Source organism: Oncorhynchus keta, chromosome 4, assembly GCF_023373465.1.
Source record: "Oncorhynchus keta strain PuntledgeMale-10-30-2019 chromosome 4, Oket_V2, whole genome shotgun sequence".
NCBI classification, from domain to species: domain Eukaryota; kingdom Metazoa; phylum Chordata; class Actinopteri; order Salmoniformes; family Salmonidae; genus Oncorhynchus; species Oncorhynchus keta.
In genome coordinates, this window is record NC_068424.1 from 18,824,904 (window position 1) to 18,850,019 (window position 25,116).

The 25,116-nt window shown below is 44.4% G+C and overlaps 1 protein-coding gene across 4 annotated transcripts in view; it reads right to left on the reverse strand.

The window, feature by feature from the left end:
• The window catches only part of LOC118370304 (protein phosphatase 1 regulatory subunit 16A-like), a 37,480-nt gene that overhangs the window by 8,882 nt on the left and 3,482 nt on the right, over positions 1–25,116 (reverse strand). Inside the window, exons 2-12 of one of the 4 annotated variants that reach the window (XR_008103301.1) lie at positions 19,528–19,597; positions 18,247–19,326; positions 17,238–17,308; positions 15,897–16,042; positions 11,737–11,840; positions 11,405–11,529; positions 10,611–10,736; positions 10,222–10,297; positions 9,889–10,018; positions 9,570–9,732; positions 5,630–9,432 (exon numbers count right to left, since the gene is read on the reverse strand). Coding sequence is in view for 3 of the 4 variants with exons in the window: in XM_035755266.2 (XP_035611159.1) it covers positions 8,950–9,432; positions 9,570–9,732; positions 9,889–10,018; positions 10,222–10,297; positions 10,611–10,736; positions 11,405–11,529; positions 11,737–11,840; positions 15,897–16,042; positions 17,238–17,308; positions 18,247–18,499 (1,677 nt within the window). In the remaining variant the exon portion in view is untranslated. Of the gene's footprint in view, positions 1–4,646; positions 9,433–9,569; positions 9,733–9,888; positions 10,019–10,221; positions 10,298–10,610; positions 10,737–11,404; positions 11,530–11,736; positions 11,841–15,896; positions 16,043–17,237; positions 17,309–18,246; positions 19,327–19,527; positions 19,598–25,116 lie in introns of those variants that run through there. The other 3 variants (XM_035755266.2, XM_052503290.1, XM_035755271.2) reach the window with 3 other exon arrangements.

Sequence of the window (25,116 nt, forward strand, 5' to 3'; positions counted from 1 at the left end):
ACTTCATTACAGCCCTGTCGATGTGAATGGGGATGGGCTGGGCCCTCCGTTACCTGTAGTGCACGATCAGCTCCTTTGTCTTGCTGACGTTGAGAGAGAGGTTGTTGTCCTGGCACCACACTGCCAGGTCTCTGACCTTCTCCTTCTGCCCCTGAACAGGCAGTTAACCCACTGTTCCTAGGCCGTCATTGAAAATAAGAATTTGTTCTTAACTGACTTGCCTAGTTAAACAAAGGTAAAATAAAAATTATAGGTTGTCTCATCGTCGTCAGTGATCAGGCCCACCAACATCGTGTCTCGGCAAATTTAATGATGGTGTTGGAGTTGTGCTTGGCCACGCAGTCGTGGGTGAACATGGAGTACAGGAGGGGACTAAGCACACACCCCTGAGGGGCCCCCGTGTTGAGGATCAGCATGGCGGATGTGTTGCTGCCTACTCTCACAATCTAGGGGTGTCCTGTCAGGAAATCCAGGATCCAGTTGCAGAGGGAGGTTTTCAGTCCCAGGATCCTCAGCTTAGTGATGAACTTAGAGGGCACTATGGTGTTGAACTCTGAGCTGTAGTCAATGAACAACATTGTCATGTACTGTAGGTGTTCCTTTTGTCCAAGTGGGAAAGGGCAGTGTGGGGTGCAATAGAGATTGCATCATCTGTAGATCTGTTGGGGCAGTATGCAAATTGCAGTGGGTCCAGGGTGTCTGGGATGATGGTATTGATGTGAGCCATGTCCTGCCTTTCAAAGCATTTCATGGCTACATATGTGAGTGCTACGGGGTGATTTCATTAAGAGAGGTTCCCTTGGTGTTCATGGGCACAGGGACAATGGTGGTCTGCTTGAAATATGTAGGTGTAACAGACTGGGTCAGGGAGAGGTTGAAAATGTCAGTGAAGACACTTGCCAGCTGGTCATCACATGCTCTGAGTGCGCGTCTTGGCAATCCATCTGGCTCTGAGGCCTTGTTAATGTTAAGCTGTTTAAAGGTCTTACTCACATCGGCTACGGAGAGCGTGATCACACAGTCGTCCGGAACAGCTGGTGCTCTCACGCATGGTTCAATGTTGGTTGCCTCGAAGCGAGCATTGAAGGCATTTAGCATATCTGGTAGGCTCGCAGCACTGGGCAGCTCGTGACTATGTTTCCCTTTGTAATCCATTATAGTTTGCAAGTTGTTAATTAATGAAGCCGGTGACTGATTTGGTAAACTCCTCAATGCCATTGGATGAGTTCTGGAGCATATTCCAGTCTGTGCTAGTGAAACAGTCCTGTAGCTTAGCATCCTCACCAAAATAGAGGGTAAAGGAGAGCTTTGTATGCATCTCTGTGTGTGGAGGTGATCTAGAGTTTTTTTCACCTTTTTTGCACAGGTGACATGCCGGTAGAAATGAGGTCAATCTGATTTTAGATTTCCTGCATTAAAATCACCGGCCACTAGGAGCACTGCCTCTGGATGTGCATTTTCTTGTTTGCTTATGGCCCTATACAGCTTGTTGAGTGCGGTCTTAGTGGCAGTATCAATTTGTGGTGGTAAATAGATGGCTACAAAAATAAATAGTATGATCTACAGCTTATCATGAGGTATTCTAACTCAGGCGAGCAGAACCTTGAAACTTCCTTCATATTAGATATTGTGCACCAGCTGTTGTTAACAAAGACACACACCACCCCTTGAGTTTACCCGATGCTAACTTTCTGTCCTTCCGATGGATGGTATACAGAAGATGGCCCTATTTGGTAAAAGACCAAGTCCATATTATGGCAAGAACAGCTCAAATAAGCAAAGAGAAAAAACAGTCCATCATTACTTTGACATGAAGGTCAGTCAATACAGAACATTTCAAGAACTTTGAAAGTTTCTTCAATTGCAGTCGCAAAAACCATCAGGCACTACTATGAAACTGGTTCTCATGAGGACCGCCACAGGAAAGGAAGACCCAGAGTTACTGCAGATGATAAGTTTATTAGAGCTACCAGCCTCAGAAATTGCAGCCCAAATAAATGCTTCACAGAGTTCAAGTAACAGACACATCTCAACATCAACTGTTCAGAGGAGACTGCGAGAATCTGGCCTTCATGGTCAAATTGCTGCAAAGAAACCACTACCAAAGGACACCAATAAGAAGAAGAGACTTGCTTGGGCCAAGAAACACGAGCAATGGACATTAGACTTTGGTCTGATGAGTCCAAATTTGAGATTTTTGGTTTTAACCGCCGTGCCTTTGTGAGACGCAAAGTAGGTGAACGGATGATCTCCACATGTGTGGTTCCCACCGTGAAGCATGGAGGAGGAGATGTGATGGTTTGGGGGTGCTTTGCTGGTGACACTGTCTGTGATGTATTTAGAATTCAAGGCACACCAACATGGCTACCACAGCATTCTGCAGCGATACGCCATCCCATCTGGTTTGAGCTGAGTGGGACTATAATTTGTTTTTCAACAGGACAATGACCCAACACACCTCCAGACTTTTGTAAGGGCTATTTAACCAAGAAGGAGAGTGATGGAGTGCTGCATCAGATGACCTGGCCTCCACAATCACCCGAGCTCAACCCAGTTGAGATGGTTTGGGATGAGTTGGATCACAGAGTGAAAGAAAAGCAGCCAACAAGTGCTCAGCACATGTGGGAACTCCTTCAAGACTGTTGGAAAAGCAATCCAGGTAAAGCTGGTTGAGAGAATGCCAAGAGTGTGCAAAGCTGTCAGCAAGGCAAAGGGTGGCTACTTTGAAGAATCTAAAATATATTTAGATTTCTTTAACAATTTTTTGGTTACAATATGATTCCACATGTGTTATTTCATAGTCAGATTTCATGTCTTCACTATTATTCCACAATGTAGAAAATAGTAAAAATAAAGAAAACCCCTTTTTGAGTAGGTGTGTCCAAACTTTTGACTGGTACTGCACATATTACGTCGACTAACCTGTACCCCTGCACATTGACTCGGTAACTTCAACAGCAAAGACAGGGTGGTGACCCTACTGTTGAAGACTACCAGAAAGCGGACACTGTCATCTTCAAGAGAGCCAAGCGGGAGAGTTTACCAGATGAGCTCTGTGTCCTGAAAGATGGTAAGCCTGTCCCTTCCAGCAGTCGTCTATTTAGTTTGTCACCTGAGCTTGACAAGTCCAGAGAGCTCATCCGAGTTGGTGGTAGACTAGGTTATGCCGAAGATCTAGAACATTCTACAGTTCATCCCATCGTCCTCAATCCTGGTCATCCATCCACTAGACTCCTTATCCAAGATCACGACAGCCATCTGTGCCATCCAGGCCCTGAGAGAGTGTTTGCAGAGATCCGCCACATCCTTTGGGTCCTCTGCGGGCGGGAAGCCATCCGTCGATTCCAGCACACCTGCAAAGAATGCCGTAGATGTAAATCCAGACCTGCTGTCCCCAAGATGGCTGACCTGCCAGCTGCATGCCTGCGCCTCACGCTCCTGTTGATGGGGCGGCCAGACGGATCCCTGCCACAACTGGTGTACACAGAGACTGAGCTCCTCAGCAGACATCGACACTGCCAGATCCTGACGGATCACTTGTGGTCCAGCTACATCAGGCACTACCTACCCAGCCTGCAAGCCCGCCAGAAGTGGCATACCATCCCTGACGACCTCAAAAGGGATATGGTGGTAATGTTGGTGGAACCCAGCTTCTGAGGGCCCTCTGGCCAATCGGACGTGTCATTAAAGTTCACTCAAGCGCAGATGGTCATGTGAGGTCTGCCGAGGTCAAGATCGAGGACAGAACATACACCTGTCCTGTTGCCCGTCTGGTAGTCCTCTCAGCTCTCCCGGACAGAGAAGACAACAACAGTACTCCTGCCGTAACCACGCTCAAGAACCCTTAGCCTATCTCAGAACCAAATTGACGTCAAAATTTGGGGTGGCTATACAAAAGACTATTGAGAGTAAATATTAGTTCATCATAGGAGAGCTGTCACTCTGCTCACTGGTGATGTGGAGCAGAGCATGCTGGGTGATCTCTAATTGAGGAGAAGGACGTAACTAGAGAAAGTACACAAGCCAAGTGATAAGTTCCAGCCATCTCCTGTGAGTTCATATTTCTTACTATTCATGTGGAACGTACTCCTTTGTTGTGCTAATTAGTGTGTTTACCTGTAAGCCTGCTAACCCTGTTGTTTCTGTCATATAATTTCAGACATTTATTATTTCATTGTATAGTATAATGTCCACCAGTGTCTAGTCTACTGTATAGATTGTGGGTATTTTGTTAGCAATGAGCCTTGTGGATGTAGCTATAAACATTCAAGTTCATGCAGTTGTGTGAGGATGACGTTGCTGCTCTGAGGTTGCTGCTCTGAGGGCGCGGCTGGGGATGCCGTCTGGGCCTGCAGCCTTGCGAGGGTTAACATGTTTAAATGTCTTACTCACCTCGACTGCAAAAAAAGTTTAGTCTGCCTGGGAGCAAGACATCCTGGTCCGTGATCAGTAGTGTGTGTGCATTTGTGCTGTGTGTGTGTAAAGCTACGAGAGCTCACATCAGAATTACACCTAGGTGGTGTAAAGAATGGAAGATCTTATGTGCCAATTCACTGTACAATTCCACCACTAAGGGGTAATGTTTACTGTATCCATATGTACTATAAACATGAAAGAAGCACATAAAATACAAGGAAAGCACACACTCAAGTTTGACATAATATATTTATTGTAAAATATATACAAAGGCTCTAGATTTGTTTTAAGGTGATCAAAATTAAGGTATCAGAAATACATTGACAGGTAAGCTACTGTAGGTCCTTGATCAGTCTGAGTCCTTCCCACAAACATCCCACCCTTTTATGGTTCATCTTCATTAGCTGGACAGGAAAGACAATGAACTCCAGGAACCTTCAATATTTCAACCATTCATATACTCAGTGCAGGTACTTCCATGTACAATAGAGAGAATGAAACTGGTGTGAATGTTGAGCAGCATGGTTTTCTTCCCTCAGTGTCCCCCTGCTGGCTTGAAGTACAGTTATGTAGCAGATGTAGGACGCTACACATACACACACTACAGCACCAGAAGTATGTGGACACCTGCTCGTCGAACATCTCATTCCAAAAACATGGGCATTAATATGGAGTTGGTCCCCCTTTGCTGCTCTAACAGCCTCCACTCTTCTGGAAAGGCTTCCCACTAGATGTTGGAACATTACTGCGGGGATTTGCTTTCATTCAGCCACAAGAGCCTTTGTGAGGTTGGGCAATTTGGCCTGGCTCGCAGTCGGCGTTCCAATCCATCCCAAAGGTGTTCGATGGGGTTGAGGTCAGGGCTCTGTGCAGGCCAGACAAGTTCTTCCACAACGATCTTGACAAACCATTTCTGTATGGGCCTCGCTTTGTGCACGCCGGCATTGTCATGCTGAAATGGGAAAGGGCCTTTCCCAAACTGTTGGAAGCCCAGAATCGTCTAGAATGTCATTGCATGCTATAGCTTTAAGATGACCCTTCACTAGAACTAAGGGACCTACCCCGAACCATGAAAAACAGCCCCAGACCATCATTCCTCACCACTACTCCAGAGTCCAATGCCAGTGAGCTTTACACCACTCCAGCCGGTGCTTAGCATTGCACATGGTGATCGTGCAGCTGCTCAGCCATGGAAACCCATTTCATGAAGAACCTGATGAACAGTTCTTGTGCTGACAAGGCTTCCAGAGGCAGGTTGGAACTCAGTAGTGAGTATTGCAACCAAGGACAGACGATTTGTTTGCACTACGCACTTCAGCGGTACAATTCTGTGAGCTTGTGTGGCCTCCCACTTCGTGGCTGAGCCGTTGTTTCTAAATTACGTTTCCACTTCACAATAACAGCACTTACAGTTGACCGGGGCAGCTCTAGCAGGGCAGAAATTTCACAAACTGACTAGTTGGAAAGATGGCATCCTATGATGGTGCCACGTTGAAAGTCACTGAGCTCAGTAAGGCCAGTCTACTACCAATGTTTGTCCATGGAGATTGCATGGCTGTGTACTCAACTTCATACACCTGTCAGCAACAGGTGTGGCTGAACTAGTTGAATGTTCTAATTTGAAGAGGTGTTCACATACCTATGTATATATAGTGTATCTATTAGGAGAGCAAGCACGACTGTCCATCTTACTCCCAATATATACAAATAAATGACATGTCCACACATGTACTCCTAAGCCCATGTCGCACCACCCTCTGTGAAAACATGACTTTTTAAACAGGCAACAACCATACAAATGATGTTCTACATTAAAACAAACAAATGTAAATGTGTAATTGAGGACTGAGTTCCATTATGGAAGGAGACATTTCAATAGTACATTTAGGAGAGAGTCAAAGGCATTTAGTCCCATACTTCACATCAATCAGAATCCCACATGGTCTATGTGGAACTTTGTGCAAGCAATGCAAACTATTTACACTTAGCCAATCAACCCTACAGTAGGCACTTACTGTTGACAAACCATCACATTGACAAGGCTAACCAAGATGGTCTGTCAGTTGTTCTGATGCCCCCTTCATTTAATTAAGGCAGCAATGTAGAAGATACTGCTTTCTAGGCAGCAATGTAGAAGATACTGCTTTCTAGGCAGCAATGTAGAAGATACTGCTTTCTAGGCAGGAATGTAGAAGATACTGCTTTCTAGGCAGGAATGTAGAAGATACTGCTTTCTAGGCAGGAATGTAAAAGATACTGCTTTCTAGGCAGCAATGTAGAAGATACTGCTTTCTAGGCAGGAATGTAGAAGATACTGCTTTCTAGGCAGGAATGTAGAAGATACTGCTTTCTAGGCAGCAATGTAGAAGATACTGCTTTCTAGGCAGCAATGTAGAAGATACTGGTTTCTAGGCAGGAATGTAGAAGATACTGCTTTCTAGGCAGGAATGTAGAAGATACTGCTTTCTAGGCAGGAATGTAGAAGATACTGCTTTCTAGGCAGGAATGGTTCAGGTCAATCTACTCCATACACAAAAATATAAGACATTTTTCAGTATTTCATTTTTCACTGCCCTAGGGTTATTATTGATTGGATAACCATATCTACTATTTATGTTTTGATTTTCATTCCTTTTGAGGTGCACACTGTACGGAACACCGGAATAACTATCACTGTGAATCATTGTAGTTTGTGTGTGAAATAATCCTGTAATGGATGGGTTGCCAAATTGTGTTGACACAAAAATGAAATGTCATTAATATCCACAGAGTGTACAAGACATTAGGAACACCTTTAATATTGAGTTGCACCCCCTTTTGCCCTCAGAACAGCCTCAATTTGTCAGGGCATGGACTCTACAGGGTGTCAAAAGTGTTCCACACAGATGCTTGCCCAAGTTGACGCCAATGCGGTCCACGATTGTGTCCTTTGGGTGGTGGACCATTCTTTATACACAAGGGAAACTGTTGAACGTGAAACCCAGCAGCGTTGCAGTTCTTGACACACTAACCGGTCCGTCTGGCACTTACTACCATACCCCGTTCAAAGGCACTTAAATATCGTCTTGCCCATTCACCCTCTGAATAGCACATATACACAAGCCATGTCTCAAGGCTTAACAATCCTTCTTTTACCTGTCTCCTCCCCTTCATATACACTGACTGAAGTGGATTTAACAAGTGACATTAATAATGGATCATAGACTTTACCTGGATTCACCCGGTCAGTCCAAGTCATGGAAAGAGCATGTGTTCCTAATGTTTTGTACACTGTGTACATCCCTATTCACAGCATAGAAATAGTTTAAATAGAAATGCCTATAAGAAGTCATTTTATCCTGAGGTGGGACAAACACCATGACAAAAACACAATTTATATTAATTTGAATATTAGATCATCTCTTACAATCATTTAGAAAACAAAACCCTTGTTTACAAATTGCACCGTAGAAAATGTAGGTTCTTAGTGCACTGGAACAGTATGTTGATTTACGAACAAAAAAAAACAATTTTGAGAACAGTGCTGATCAGTAGAAAGGCAGGGAAATAGCACTTGTCTACACGTGTGTAAATTTGATGCAAATTCAAAGCAACAACAAAGAGAAACCATAATCTACAAACACTCCCACTTCTGTACCCTGTCAACAGACAGACTGGTGTGAGTGTGTATAGAAAACAAATAACACCAACAAATGCCATTATTATGTACCCTTTTGTAACAATCACTCTCGATCCTAATCTCTCCTTCTCTTAAATCCATTTACTGTGCATATCTCAAATCATGCTCAGTCAATCATGAGTAGAAAATTATCATTCATTGGTCCGATTTTCAGCTTGAAAAAAATAAAGTAAAATAATCAGCTTTGGTTCATTCACGCTTCTCTAGCCCCTTTCTGCTTTAAATGAGCAAATCTTATTCACTTAAGTCAGATGGCCAGTTCATATATAATATGCTTGATATGAGAAAACGCTCTCTTTTGATTGAATTGCCTTAAACAAACATGGAAAAAAGGGATTAAACAAAAAGAAGTACTCCGTGCTATTGAAGGAGTAATACTGGAATCTGTAGTTCTCTTAGAAGCCACCAGGTGGGCACATAAGGTCTCTCTCTATACGAGGTCCATAGATATGCAGAGCAATATCCATGTATGTAAATCTATGGCTCTGGCCACACCCTTATCAACAGAGGAACGTTAAGTGCTCATATATTGGAATATGTTTTACATTCCCTCCATTAGATAAATCTTGTTTTAGACATTTCAGGAAGGACGGCTAAAAATAAATTGATGCAAGAAGATGGAATGTATAACCACATTGACCAAAATGGAGAGTAGACCAAAAATTCAATGGCATGTAATTGATGGAAGTAGGCGCTTAACGGAACCAAATAATAAACTTAGAATAAATCCAACTGCAATGAATCTTTAAAAGTATATCTGGTCGTCACCGTAGCGTTTTGAAATCATTTTTGATTGTTACACATCGCCCACTTTAATTTCCAGTCAGGCAGTTGGTGTTTGGAAGTGTTTGTCCCTACATGAGTCCACAGCAGGGCTCCTTGGTGTTGTTGGAGGTGTCCTCCTCTGGGGCTTGTAGTTTGAGCAGGGGCGGGTCCCCGCTGGCTGGGGTGAAGTACACAGTGCCGGGGGAGGCCACCTCTGTGCTGTGTGTCTCCTGGGCGGCTCCGGACGGGGTCACATCCTGCAGAGGGGCGGGAGAAGGGGGCATCTCCTCTGGAGCGGGTGGGGCTGGGTGCTTGTTGAGCTTGGCTGCAGCCCGCTGGCGTTTCAGGTCTGCTAGTGTCTGGTGGGATTTCTCCCGGGTCATGCTGTCCCCTGCCTCCCCGGTCCCCGAGGCAGGGCTCAGCTGGTAAGAGGCGCTGCGGTCCATCCGGCCTGCGCTCCACTGCTCCCCTGGGACTGACGCCAACAGGGCCAGGGGAATCCCACCGTTCCCCAGATTGAACTTCCTCTCCCCTCCCTCGTCATCCTCCCCCCTCGACATGGCACCTGCAGCCTGAGAGAGCCAGCGCAAGAGAGTTAATATGACACATTCACCTATCAACCATATCATCTATTCTCAGTGTTAATTGAACATGATAGAAGTTTGTCCTGGTGTTGTTGCTATGACAGGAGTAATACAGTACCACTCACCATGGCAACATGCTGGTGGAGCTCGTAGTCAGTCTGTCTGTCCTCGTCGTCGTCCTGCGGCTCGGCTTGCCGGCCTCTCTCCTGCCACACCATGGCCTCCTTGTGGTGCTCCCGCCGGTACAGGCTGGAACGCTCATTGATGCTCACACGCCGCACCACCTTACTGCTCAGACAGGGGGCGACAGAGAGAGATACTGTAGATACAGCTACAAGCTGGAGAGAGTGACAGTAGCTTGAGGGTTTTACATGTGTCTAAACAAAACCATTATCCTATCCCCTCAATTCTTGAACTAATCCTCTCTCTTGTCCCCCCACTCACCCTCTGCTGCCAGTGCTGGAGGCTCGTTTCTGCAAGGTGCCCTTGTGTCGGTCCCGACTCTTCATGATGGCATCGTGTTTGTGCTTCAGCTCCATCAGCTTGGCTCTCACCTCCTCATCCGCACACACATCTGCCACGGACAGAAAACACAACAGGGTCAGGAGATGTCATCCCCATTCAGGATTTCAGTCCCTCTGAAACACGTTTATGCTGTGTCTGGACAACAATTATCTACCAAGACAACAGTAAGTTAATCTATACTGTCCAATCCTTTTCTGTCATTGCCCTTCACATCTACACAGTCTCTGATTGGGTTGATAGTTGTGTTCTTACCCAGTGGGGTCTCTTCCAGAACGGACTTGGTGTTGAGACTGGCCCCATGAGCCACCAGTAGCTCCACCAGCTGGACCTGGGGAAACAAGACACACCAGCATGTTCAGGTTTGTCAGGCAATACAGCCATTTAGCATAGCATGGCATATTTTACATTTTAGTCATTTAGAGGACGCTCTTATCCTGAACAGGAGCAATTAGGGTTAAGTGCCTTGCTCAAGGGCACATCAACATATTTTTCACCTAGTCAGCTCGGGGATTCAAACCAGCGACCTTTCGGTTACTGGCCCAATGCTCTTAACCGCTAGGCTACCTGCCGCCCATAGCATGACAGTTGAGAAAGGGGGACGTAGCTTCTTTCTAAACTGTTCTGAGTGCGGCAATACTGACCTGTCCCCAGCAGGAGGCGGCATGGAGTGGTGTCCAGCCGTCTGTGTCCTTCTCCTCCACTTTGGCCTGGTGCTCCAACAACAGCTCCCCTACCAACAGGTAGCCGTTAGCCGCCGCTAAGTGCAGCTGGATGTGAAGTGAGACAAGAGGACAGATTGTTACACGGTCAACCTTTTATACCAGTGGTGAGGTGAATCTATGGATTATATTATGAGACTAGAAGTTCAAACCTTAGTGCTGTTTGTCAGTAATGTGAACCTTAGTGCTGTTTGTCAGTAATGTGAACCTTAGTGCTGTTTGTCAGTAATGTGAACCTTAGTGCTGTTTGTCAGTAATGTGAACCTTAGTGCTGTTTGTCAGTAATGTGAACCTTAGTGCTGTTTGTCAGTAATGTATTTGAACAGTTATTCCCAGCCAAGTGTGTTTTCAGGTGTATTTTAAGGTTTAGTAATGGAACCTTAGTGCTTTATTCAAAATGAACCTTACTGTTTGTCATATGTGAAAGGTTTGTCAGTAATGTGAACTTCTGTTTGTTTTATCTGTTTGATAATTGAACCTTAGTGCACCAGTAATGTGAACCTGTTGTCCCAGGTCTAAAATCAGTGCTGATTAGAGGGGAAGTGCTTTTGATAAACATTTTCAGTAATGTAAACAGTTATTCCCAAAGTGTGTTTTCAGGTGATTACAGTGTCTCATACAAGGTCCAGTGTTTTATCTGGCCCCACCTGTTGTTGTCATCCTGATTAGAGGGGAAGATAAACATTTTAAAAAACAAACAGATTACAGTGTCTCACCAGTGTGGCCCCATTGTCATCCTGAGCGTTCAGGTCCGCACCACTCTGGACCAGCGCTCGAAGGTCCGTCAGCATCTCCATCTCCTTAGCCCCACGACACTGGTTTATACGGTCCTGGGTTATACCTGCACAGGTACACAGGAAGTCAACACACTAGGACCGATTTTTAGTAAGGGTCATGGTGGGGATCGCAACTGGGAAGAGAAGGGCTAGGTAGCTAATGATGAAGGCTCAAGGCTGTAGTCATGGCATGAGAATGATTGGGAGTAGTTGGGAATGCAAATAGAGGACAAGGTTGTGGAGAAGGAGAGGATGTCGAGTTGGGTTCTGACCCTGCTCTGCCATGACCATCTCTAGCAGCTCCAGCGTGGCCTCGTCCTCACAAAGGTCATAGGGCATGTTGCCATCAGCGTTGACCGCCAGCATCTCTGCACCACTGGACACAGACAAGGAGAACGTTACATCAGGAGACAGGGACTCATGACACCAGTGGTACATGCATCACCGTCACATGTTTTATTTATTTATTTATTTCACCTTTATTTAACCAGGTTGGCAAGTTGAGAACAAGTTCTCATTTACAATTGCGACCTGGCCAAGATAAAGCAAAGCAGTTCGACAGAATCAACGACACAGAGTTACACATGGAGTAAAACAAACATACAGTCAATAATACAGTATAAACAAGTCTATATACAATGTGAGCAAATGAGGTTAGAAGGGAGGTAAAGGCAAAAAAGGCCATGGTGGCAAAGTAAATACAATATAGCAAGTAAAACACTGGAATGGTAGTTTTGCAATGGAAGAATGTGCAAAGTAGAAATAAAAATGGGGTGCAAAGGAGCTAAATAAATTAAATACAGTTGGGAAAGAGGTAGTTGTTTGGGCTAAATTATAGGTGGGCTATGTACAGGTGCAGTAATCTGTGAGCTGCTCTGACAGTTGGTGCTTAAAGCTAGTGAGGGAGATAAGTGTTTCCAGTTTCAGAGATTTTTGTAGTTCGTTCCAGTCATTGGCAGCAGAGAACTGGAAGGAGAGGTGGCCAAAGAAAGAATTGGTTTTGGGGGTGACTAGAGAGATATACCTGTTGGAGCGTGTGCTACAGGTGGGAGATGCTATGGTGACCAGCGAGCTGAGATAAGGGGGGACTTTACCTAGCAGGGTCTTGTAGATGACATGGAGCCAGTGGGTTAGGCGACGAGTATGAAGCGAGGGCCAGCCAACGAGAGCGTACAGGTCGCAATGGTGGGTAGTATATGGGGCTTTGGTGACAAAACGGATTGCACTGTGATAGACTGCATCCAATTTGTTGAGTAGGGTATTGGAGGCTATTTTGTAAATGACATAGCCAAAGTCGAGGATTGGTAGGATGGTCAGTTTTACAAGAGTATGTTTGGCAGCATGAGTGAAGGATGCTTTGTTGCGAAATAGGAAGCCAATTCTAGATTTAACTTTGGATTGGAGATGTTTGATATGGGTCTGGAAGGAGAGTTTACAGTCTAACCAGACACCTAAGTATTTGTAGTTGTCCACGTCAGAGCCGTCCAGAGTAGTGATGTTGGACAGGCGGGTAGGTGCAGGTAGCGATCGGTTGAAGAGCATGCATTTAGTTTTACTTGTATTTAAGAGCAATTGGAGGCCACGGAAGGAGAGTTGTATGGCATTGAAGCTTGCCTGGAGGGTTGTTAACACAGTGTCCAAAGAAGGGCCGGAAGTATACAGAATGATGTTGTCTGCGTAGAGGTGGATCAGAGACTCACCAGCAGCAAGAGCGACCTCATTGATGTATACAGAGAAGAGAGTCGGTCCAAGAATTGAACCCTGTGGCACCCCCATAGAGACTGCCAGAGATCCGGACAGCATACCCTCCGATTTGACACACTGAACTCTATCAGAGAAGTAGTTGGTGAACCAGGCGAGGCAATCATTTGAGAAACCAAGGCTGTCGAGTCTGCCGATGAGGATGTGGTGATTGACAGAGTCGAAAGCCTTGGCCAGATCAATGAATACGGCTGCACAGTAATGTTTCTTATCGATGGCGGTTAAGATATCGTTTAGGACCTTGAGCGTGGCTGTGGTGCACCCATGACCAGCTCTGAAACCAGATTGCATAGCAGAAAAGGTATGGTGAGATTCGAAATGGTCGGTAATCTGTTTGTTGACTTGGCTTTCGAAGACCTTAGAAAGGCATGGTAGGATAGATATAGGTCTGTAGCAGTTTGGGTCAAGAGTGTCCCCCCCCTTTGAAGAGGGGGATGACCGCAGCTGCTTTCCAATCTTTGGGAATCTCAGACGACACGAAAGAGAGGTTGAACAGGCTAGTAATAGGGGTGGCAACAAATTCAGCAGATAATTTTAGAAAGAAAGGGTCCAGATTGTCTAGCCCGGATGATTTGTAGGGGTCCAGATTTTGCAGCTCTTTCAGAACATCAGCTGAACGGATTTGGGAGAAGGAGAAATGGGGAAGGCTTGGGCGAGTTGCTGTTGGGGGTGCAGTGCTGTTGACCGGGGTAGGAGTAGCCAGGTGGAAAGCATGGCCAGCCGTAGAAAAATGCTTATTGAAATTCTCAATTATGGTGGATTTATCAGTGGTGACAGTGTTTCCTATCTTCAGCGCAGTGGGCAGCTGGGAGGAGGTGTTCTTATTCTCCATGGACTTTACAGTGTCCCAGAACTTTTTTGAGTTAGTGTTGCATGAAGCAAATTTCTGCTTGAAAAAGCTAGCCTTGGCTTTTCTAACTGCCTGTGTATAATGGTTTCTAGCTTCCCTGAACAGCTGCATATCACGGGGCTGTTCGATGCTAATGCAGAATGCCATAGGATGTTTTTGTGTTGGTTAAGGGCAGTCAGGTCTGGGGAGAACCAAGGGCTATATCTGTTCCTGGTTCTAAATTTCTTGAATGGGGCATGTTTATTTAAGATGGTTAGGAAGGCATTTAAAAAAAATATCCAGGCATCCTCTACTGACGGGATGAGATCAATATCCTTCCAGGATACCCCGGCCAGGTCGATTAGAAAGGCCTGCTCGCTGAAGTGTTTCAGGGAGCGTTTTACAGTGATGAGTGGAGGTCGTTTGACCGCTGACCCATTATGGATGCAGGCAATGAGGCAGTGATCGCTGAGATCATTCTTGGTTGAAGACAGCAGAGGTGTATTTAGAGGGGAAGTTGGTTAGGATGATATCTATGAGGGTGCCCATGTTTAAGGCTTTGGGGAGGTACCTGGTAGGTTCATTGATAATTTGTGTGAGATTGAGGGCATCAAGTTTAGATTGTAGGATGGCTGGGGTGTTAAGCATGTTCCAGTTTAGGTCGCCTAGCAGCACGAGCTCTGAAGATCGATGGGGGGCAATCAGTTCACATATGGTGTCCAGAGCACAGCTGGGGGCAGAGGGTAGTCTATAGCAGGCGGCAACGGTGAGAGACTTGTTTTTAGAGAGGTGGATTTTTAAAAGTAGAAGTTCAAATTGTTTGGGTACAGACCTGGATAGTAGGACAGAACTCTGCAGGCTATCTTTGCAGTAGATTGCAACACCGCCCCCTTTGGCAGTTCTATCTTGTGTGAAAATGTTGTATTTTGGAATTAAAATTTCAGAATTTTTGGTGGTCTTCCTAAGCCAGGATTCAGACACAGCTAGAACATCCGGGTTGGCAGAATGTGCTAAAGCAGTGAATAGAACAAACTTAGGGAGGAGGCTTCAAATGTTAACATGCATGAAACCAAGGCTATTACGGTTACAGAAGTCGTCAAAAGAGAGCGCCTGGGGAATAGGAGTGGAGCTAGGCACTGCAGGGCCTGGATTCACCTCTACATCGCCAGAGGAACAGAGGAGGAGTAGGATAAGGGGACGGCTAAAAGCAATAAGCATTGGTCGTCTAGAACGTCTGGAACAGAGAGTAAAAGGAGGTTTCTGGGGGCGATAAAATAGCATCAAGGTATAATGTACAGACAAAGGTATGGTAGGATGTGAATACAGTGGAGGTAAACCTAGGTATTGAGTGATGAAGAGAGATATTTTCTCTAGAAACATCATTGAAACCAGGAGATGTCATTGCATGTGTGGGTGGTGGAACTAATAGGTTGGATAAGGTATAGTGAGCAGGACTAGAGGCTCTACAGTGAAATAATAATAATAAAATAAAATAAAATTGTCCGATTGTCTATTCAGATAGCAGCCGGTAAGACAGCTAACGGTTAGCAGACATGTAGCTGCAGTACAGTATATTCACTGACACACAGTGGTAATTTACTGTAGTAAATGATGTCCTAGAATTGTAACCATATGTTTATATGATACGATAGTGCCTATGAAGAAAGGCTAAGAATAGATTTTGGGGAAGTTCAATCAGAGGGCCGTGTCCAAACTCATACTTAGTTACTCAAACTTATTTTTCCAAGTCTAAGTAGTACATTGTAACTGTGTGTACATTTCTGTGACCAGCAGTACAGCGAGAGAGTGTGTCACGTTGAAGGGTTTCTAAATGTGACTCACGACTGCACCAGGAGCTGCACCAGGGCTGTGTGTCCACAGGTGGCAGCAGCGTGGAGCGGCGTCCACAGCTCACTGTCACAGGCGTTCACACTGGCCCCGGCGTCCAACAGACACTGTACCAGCTCCACAAAGTCATCAATGCAGCACTGCAGGGGGGGGGGGCAGACAGACAGACAAACCAATGAATACATGCTCACCTACAGTGTTCTACCATCAGTAAGTCAACTGCAGTGTAAGCTGAATTTGCATAGGCCCAGGCCTCCAGTCGTTTACTAAGTAAAACACATTCACTTTTTTCAAAGGGAAGAAATAATTATAGATAGTACTTACAAAGAGAACACTGTTCTCTCTAGTGACACTCATGTGTTGACAGGGTGTGTTAATGTGTATATGTAGGGTCTGTGTCATTTTGACTTATAAAGAGAACACTGTTCTCTCTAGTGACACTCATGTGTTGACAGGGTGTGTTAATGTATATATGTAGGGTCTGTGTCATTTTGACTTATAAAGAGAACACTGTTCTCTCTAGTGACACTCATGTGTTGACAGGGTGTGTTAATGTGTATATGTAGGGTCTGTGTCATTTTGACTTATAAAGAGAACACTGTTCTCTCTAGTGACACTCATGTGTTGACAGGGTGTGTTAATGTGTATATGTAGGGTCTGTGTCATTTTGACTTATAAAGAGAACACTGTTCTCTCTAGTGACACTCATGTGTTGACAGGGTGTGTTAATGTATATATGTAGGGTCTGTGTCATTTTGACTTATAAAGAGAGCAGTGTTGTTTCTTGGTGGTGTTCGTAGAACTTTCCAAACAACACAGCAGTGCTATGAAGGGAAGCATAACTACACTTATCCTCCCCAATGGTCTAGGAATGTAAGCAAGAGCCTTGGTCCAGAGCAGCAGTTACATGTCTAGCCCTGGAAGCAATGTGAAAACGCTCTACAGTGTTTACATAAACTGTGATGTTAGTTAGACAAAACAGACAGATAGACACAACAGACAGTACTTACAGTTCTGAGAGCTGACAACACAAAACAATGCACACACAGGCTGACCTGTTGGTTGTGGGTGGTCACAACTGTCTGTACCTGGTGTGTGTGTGCGTGTGTATATGTTTGAGAGTGTTTGAGTGTATGTATGTGTATGTATGTATGTATGTGCTATTTGTGACGCTTTTATCCAAAGCGACTTACAGTCATGTGTGCATACATTCTACGTATGGGTGGTCCCGGGAATCGAACCCACTACCCTGGTGCATATGTCTACCAACTGAGCTACAGTGTGTGTGTGTGTGTGTGTGTGTGTGTGTGTGTGTGTGTGTGTGTGTGTGTGTACCTGGTGCAGGGCAGTGAGTCCGTCCTCATTGTACAGATCTGGACTGACTCCACCGTTCAGCAGCTCCCTGACTGCAGAGACACACAATCACAACAGCGTGAACGTTACTCACTAAGCTATGCTACGAATCCTAACTTCAGATAGCCTCTGCTCTTGTAATGCAGGCAAAAGTTAGTTACGAGTGACCACTATAATTAACCATAATCATGTGTGGAAACAATAGCACCATTGAAACCAAATGCCTGGTCTGACAAGTTTAGAAGTATGTCTCACAAAAAATATGCATGAATCATTTCCTATACACAAGTACAACTTTTAACAATTTCCATTGAACATTTTACAAAAACACATTTACTTGAGGAACAGTGCCGATGCAAAGTTAGATAACAGAATGACAGCACAAACAGTCATTCTGTTAACAATCATTGTTTTTTGTTTAACATACATTTAAAGTGAAAAATCAAAGTCTCAGCATCACTGTTATTGTGGAATTGCCCTTGTGTTTATAGAGTAGTTGTACTGTGTAATTCATGCTAGGCTACTTGGAAGAACAGCAACCATAACAACAACAGTGAGGGTTATTTAAGGCCCTAGGAGGTGTGCTATATGGCCAATATACCACAGCTAAAGGCTGTTCTTAATCACGACGCAAAGCAGAGTGCCTGGACACAGACCTTAGACGTGGTATATTGGCCATATATCACAAACCCCCGAGGTGCCTTATTGCTGTTATAAACTGGTTATTAGAGCAGTAGAAATACATGTTGTCATACCTGTGGAATACGGTCTGATATACCACGGCTTTCAGCCAATCAGCATTCAGGGCTGGACCCACCCAGTTTATAAAGTGGGATAACCTCTATGGCTGGTTTCCCAAACATGGATTAGCCTTAGTCCAGGTCTAAAACACACTTTTAATAGTGATTCTCCATTGAGCATGTTTTTTATTCCAGGACTAGTCTTTCTGTGTCCAGGAAACCAGCCCATAGTTGTGTGCTGACTGACTCACCTTCCTCCAGGTCATTGCGGGCTGCAGCCTCCAGCAGGGTGATGTTGTTGGGGAAGACCACCCTGCGCGTGCGCCCCTTGTTCTTGTCCACTTTCTGTCCGGCCTTGCCCCCGCCACGGGCCATATCCTTGTCCATCTGGGCCCAGCCCTTCAGCTGCTGGGCGCGCCGCTTCTGGGCGTGCTTCAGGCGCTCCGTGGCACTCAGACGCCCAACCGTAGCCATCTCACCGAGCAGCTCGCCGTGCTCCGCCATGCCACACCACCGCCCACCTCAGACTTCCTACACCTCCCGTTTCACTGTTCTGATCTGGTTCTGGGTTTTATCAGTTGAAAGTGAACACTGCTGTTGGAAGGTCAGGTGGCAGACATCTCCAAGGTGTAAAGGTCCAAGTCGGTATTCTTTGTGTGAGTAACACAGAATCAATTTCTCTTCCATGGGCCTATATGCTTTAAAGACTATGTATGGAAATTCAAGACCTGAGAACCAACTGGTTCTTACTCTAGATCTTTATGGAACATCTCCTGCTGGAACAGATCCATCCAGATTACTGAACCACGTCTCTGTCCTTAAATCCTGTGTTCCTTCCTGTATTCCTCTGGGTTGGAGGGAGGGGGACCGAAACAGTGACACTACTTCGCCTCTGCCCCCTGTCAGTGCCAGCAATGCAACCATTGATGGTTAGGCCTACACTCTCTGGGAAGTGGACCCAGCACACAAGTCCCCGGGTGGGAGTCCATACTGAGAGCTGTGGTGCAAACCTTGAAGTGAAGTGGTTACTTAGAGTACAATCTCAGCATCTAAGAGGAACCAGGTCACATTGTTCAATGTGATAATAAAATATAAACAGAGATTTGGACTAATACTGCATAGAGCTTGTTTTTAGAGTGCAGTAGTATGAGAGAATGTAAGGGCAGGGGTTGGTCAGAGGTGGGGGATGCATGGGGATTGGATCACTTCTAGTCCTGTAATAGGCCACTGCAGGTGGTGCTTCGGGAACCAGGAAGAGTCAGGCATCAAAGCGTCTCAAGAATCCATTGTGCTTCTTAGAATACAGAACATTCTACTCCCTCCCCTGACACCTGCAAACAGAAAGAGAAAGGGGGATACCTAGTCAGTTGAACAACTGAATGCATTCAACTGAAAATGTGTCTTCCGCATTTAACCCAACCCCTCTGAATCAGAGAGGTGCGGGGGGGGCTGCCATAATCAACATCCACGCCATCGGGTGGAACAGTGGGTTAACTGCCTTGCTCAGGGGCAGAACGACAGATGATTTTTACCTTGTCAGCTTGGGGATTCGATTCAGCAACCTTTCGTTTAGTAGCCCAACGCTCTTACCCGCCAGGCTACCTGACAGAGGGAGAGAGTGTGTGTGAGTGTGATATTCAGAGAGAGAGAGAGAGAGAGCCCTGTTACAGCAATGTACACAACCTGCCCTCCTAAGCCTGTTATCTGGAAGCTGTACACTCCTTATCCTCCACTCTTCACTCCCACTCCTCTATCCCAGGGAAACCGGAGATGGGACGCCTTTCATTAATGATTGACACCCTGCCTGCCCTGCGTATGCCCCCTCAACTTCAGCACAGCACGCTCTGTGGTTGGTTAGTGTAAGAGAACGGATCAGGAAGGGATTCTGTAGGTTGTTAATTAGTCAGGCTGTAGTACTAGTAACTAGACAATGGTTTGGGTGCTAAGTGCTAGGCTAGCAGTGGCCCTCCTGGCTGTCACCGAGCCCTCTGTCCCTCCCTTCCCATTTATCCAGGTAAGTAACATCTCACACCAGTCGCTCTTTCCAGGCACCTCATCCATTATTTAGCCTGGCCTGTGAGTCGCTGAGAGGAAGGTCAACTAGACGCACTCAGGGAGATAGAGGGAGCAGTTGTTACGGGCAGGCCCAGCTTAGACGGAGACCACTCAAGTCACAGAGGCCTAACAGAGGGGACCAGGTCTGGGACTGGAAAAAGACATCAAATATCTTGTAACATAGACAGGAAAGATGGCATCACAAACACATGGCACTTTTGGCTACATTCAAGTATACCTATGGTGAAACTACAGAGACCACTGTGTTGTGACCTTACTGCAGCCTACATCAGTGGTAATCAATGTCGGGGTCGCCAACATTTAAAACAAATTAATGAGACAATATACAATCGTTAATGAGAAAGATAATTAGAAAAATGTATCGATGTATTTTTGATAAGAAATGAACATGTAATGAATGTAAGTTTATTTGTTGATGTAAAAATCAAAATGTACCAATTGTAAGGTTGCCATTAGATTTGGGATGGGGGTTGCGATTAAATCTTGGGGGGGGGAGGGGGGTACCCAGAAATTCTGGTGAAAAAAAATTAAGTGGCCCCCACTGAAAGAGTTGGAAAACAACTGGCCTACAACATAATCTTTTCATAATTGTCATCCCTTGAATGAAGGATTGAATGAATAGACCTGCTTTAGGGACACTTCTGTCACTATGGCTTCAAACTATATTTAGGATGACCTTTCCTTTGTCAGTGCCCAGACCACAATGTAAGGATTTCCTTGGATTCAAATCAGAATGTTTATCCTACACACCCGCACACACTAACAAAGTGGCACAGAGTATACCGGTATTCCTATTAAAATATAATGAGGCCCTACTGCAATATAGAGGCCAGGGCCACACCTTGCTTGATCCCCAATCACAGAGAACTGAACTTTGTTCCTAAACAAGACCTAGCTACAGAGACACCAAGCAGCCATAAACAGACAGACACCTGCTGCTGACACACAGGCTGTCGATGTCTAGTGTGTTCACACTCCACAGAACAGCTTGTAATCAGTGCACAATAAGAAACCGGAGGGATGGTGCCCGGTTTCCACTACAGTAAACACAGAAAGAGAATAATCCTTATTTACAGACTCTTAAAGTGATGCTCTAGAACTTTGTATCATTTTAGCCAGTAGTGTTGAAAGTGGTGCTCACGAGCCAAAATGGGTACTCGTTTTTTGTGTACCACATCATCTAATTGTGTACTACGTCATCCATTTTGTATGATATGTTACAAATCCGATTTGTACAATATGTTACGAATTTGTTATGCTTAAGATCCCAGACTCCATCTTTAAAGATGGAATCTGCAGTAGGTGCCCCACCACTGGTTTTTGCTGCCGCATTATGGTAAAATATATATATATTTTTTTTAAATGGTGCTCTGCTATCAAGAGTGCAATGAAAAAAATGTTGTTTTCAGTAACTTCTTTGTTGTTGTAATATCACAAATGGACGTGACAATTTCAGCATTAAGGATTCCAGCTTTAAGGAGATTTGGGAAGAAGATCCCCACAATCCCTTTAGGATCAGCACAGAAGAACTAAACACTTCAGGTAAATCATAATGCTTCAAATAAAAAAAGAGCACAAATCAGCACGTGACATCTTATTCAACACCACCAATAGCTAGGCCTATATTTTAATGTACTTCTCTCATCACAATGTAACAAAAGGGATGAAGTGATGAAGACACAGAGAACTACTGGTCTGTATGCGTTTGTCCTCTGAATCACAGATCATTGGCCGACCTCACTTGGAACACACAACTCCATGGGACTCAGGGACATAATAGCTTTCTATGCATGCTTGTGTTGAGCCTGTTCAGTTGCAGTGTGTTCAGCGTGAGTGTGACAGAAGTGATATATGATGTCGTAGCAGTAGGCTACATCTTTGTACATAACGATGGCTTAATCACAAAACCTCTAACTTCCGCTTCCTGCCTAATCTCAATGTCTTTGGCTTACAGTCCTCACAGTAATGCTGTCAATCACCAAGGATATAAACGCCACCACTATATCTTAAGACCATTAGTGACCATGAAACCTCACCTATTTAAAAATCACACTGAACAATGGCAATGAAACCTACAAAAAAGGGTCTCCTTTCACCCTGAATAGCCAGTAGAATACACCTAGATCTCAACTTATGATAACAATAAAAAAAGAGATCACGCTCATATTTCTGTGAATATACTGTGCCTGGTGTCTCAAAGGGCATTTTGAAAGTGATAGCTGAATTACATAACCAAACATCGATATGAACTCAGGGCTCTGCCTGGGGTCAGGAAACATGTTGGCGCCTATGGATCAACTTATGACCCTTTGTGTACACAAGGTTGAGGCGGATGGAAGGCGTCCTTTATAGAGCAAGTCACAAAGTGAGTTTTAGGCCGGAAGGACATCCTTGCCCGTCTGTTGCAGTTCAAATGCGAAACATAAAGCACACCAAGTCACAGCCAGGCAGTGGAACAGCGAGTAAGTCTGGAACAGAAGCAGATCAGTATGTGTACTTTAGCCCAGCACAGACTGGCACAGTGGCCCACAGCGAGGTTTAGCACAATAACAGCCACTGTGCCTCCTCAACTCAGAGAACCTCTCTGCCCTGTAAAGGCATCCACATGCTTCCCACCTGAAACAGTTCGGTAGAGTTTGTGCATATATTACGACAACATTTTGATACGTTTTTTGTTTTGAACTTTGGTGAGGGTTTCTTCGGCTGTTCTGGCACACAAAACAAATTCTGGAGGCAAGCCGAAGTTCGGAGCTGAAGTCTACTTCATCGGTGATTGGTCAACAGTAGCGATTCTTCAATAAAGTCTTTGTTGTCATTCAACGAGAGACGACTCGTTTTCATGCACATTTTTTCATTGACAAATACTGCACCAAACATCTTTGTTAGATGTAAAAATCTCTTTAGTAAAAACGTCAAAAATAATGTAATTTCTTGAGTGATCTTATTTTGACTGACACTTGGCTCTGTTCTGTGAAGGGAGTATCTCGTACATCTTCTGTTTCTTGGCAATTTCTCACATGGAGTAGCCTTAATTTCTCAGAACAAGAACAGACTGACGAGTTTCAGAAGAAAGTTCTTTGTTTCTAGCCATTTGGAGCCTGTAATCGAACCCACAAATGCTGATGCTCCAGATACTCAACTAGTCTAAAAGGCAAGTTTTATTGCTTCTTTAAAATCAGCAAAACAGTTTTCAGCTGTACTAACATAAATTGCAAAAGTGTTTTCTAATGATCAATTCGCCTTTTAAAATGATAAACTTGAATTAGCTAACACAAAGTGCCATTAGAACACAGGAGTGATGGTTGCTGATAATGGGCCTCTGTACGCCTATGTAGATATTCCACTAAAAATCAGCCATTTCCAGCTACAATAGTTATTTAAAACAATAATGTCTAAAACTGTATTTCTGATCAATTTTATGTTATTTTAATGGACCAAAAAAATGAGCTTTTCTTTCAAAAACAAGGTAATTTCTAAGTGACCCCAAACTTTTGAAAGGTAGTATGTATGTATGTATGTATGTATGTATGTATGTATGTATGTATGTATGTATGCATGTATGTATGTATATAAACACATACACACACATATACATACAGCCGTTGTCGGGTTATGACTGAAGTAGGCAATTTAACATAGAAGTAACGGGAGTACCCTACCTCGCCGTGTGTACATATGCTGCCTCTCGGCTACAGTTCATTTTAAGCTGAACTTTACCGCAATCATGACTAGTTTGATTCGTGGAATTAAAAGTAGAGGCTTTGTCAACCATAAATACCTTTCATATATAAAGAAAAGTCTGCAAAAAGTTGGTGGGATGCTGAATTTGGCAGAAAAAAACACCTTGGTGTTTAGTGTGTGTGGTGGCTGAGTGGCTATTAATACAGTCGATAGAGGAGGGAAGATTAAATCAGGGATCATTTACTGGTAGACTGGGAGGGACGCTCTCTCCTCTATCTCAGTTCATTTAGGCAACTGGGCATATTTCAATAGATAGTAAAACCTACTGTACTCTGGCAGCAATCAGATTACAGTTTATCATACATTTTTTTATGGGCATACCACTTGGTAGGCCTACTGAACTTTTCACAACGTCACCATACCCAGTATACAGGGAAAAATATATCAACGCAACATGTAAAGTGTTGGTCCCTTTTCTCATGAGCTAAAATTAAAAGGTCCCATAAATGTTCCACACACACAAAAAGCTTATTTCTCTCAAATGTTGTGTACAAATTTGTTTACATCCCTGTTAGTGAGCATTTCTCCTTTGACAAGATAATCCATCCACCCGACAGGCACGGCATATCAAGAAGCTGATTAAAAAGAATTAGCATTACACAGGTGCACCTTGTGCCCAGGACAATAAAAGGCCACTAAATTGTGCAGTTTTGTCAAACAACACAATGCCACAGATGTCTCAAGTTGAGGAAGTGTGCAATTGGCATGCTGACTGCAAGAATGTCCAACAGAGCAGATGTAAGAGAATTTAATGTTAATTTCTCCAACATAAGCCACCTACAACGTCCTTTTAGAGAATTTGGCAGTACGTCAAACTGGCCTCACAACCGCATACCAGATGGTGTGTGTGTGGGGGGGTAGGAGTATTTTTGTCTGTAATAAAGCCCTTTTGTGGGTAAAAACTCATTCTGACTGTCTGGACCTGGCTCCCCAGTGGGTGGACCTGGCTCCCAAGTGGGTTGGGCCTATGCCCTCCCAGGTCCACCCATGGCTGCGCCCCTGCCCAGTCATGCGAAATCAATAGATTCTGGCCTAATGATTTTATTTAAATTGACTGATTTCCTTCTATGAAGTGTAGTTTAGTAACATCTTTTAAATTGTTGCGTTTATATTTTTCTTCAGTATATTAAAAGCTGGATAGGAATGTTATTTTTCAGGTTGAGCATACACCACACAGAACGCACTGCAACTGCCTCTGCAACGCAATGCTTCAAGGCAAACACAGCACTCCAATGGAAATGAATGTACTTCTGGTGTACCAAAATGCAATGACGCATTTCTCTGATATCAAATTATATTTCAAC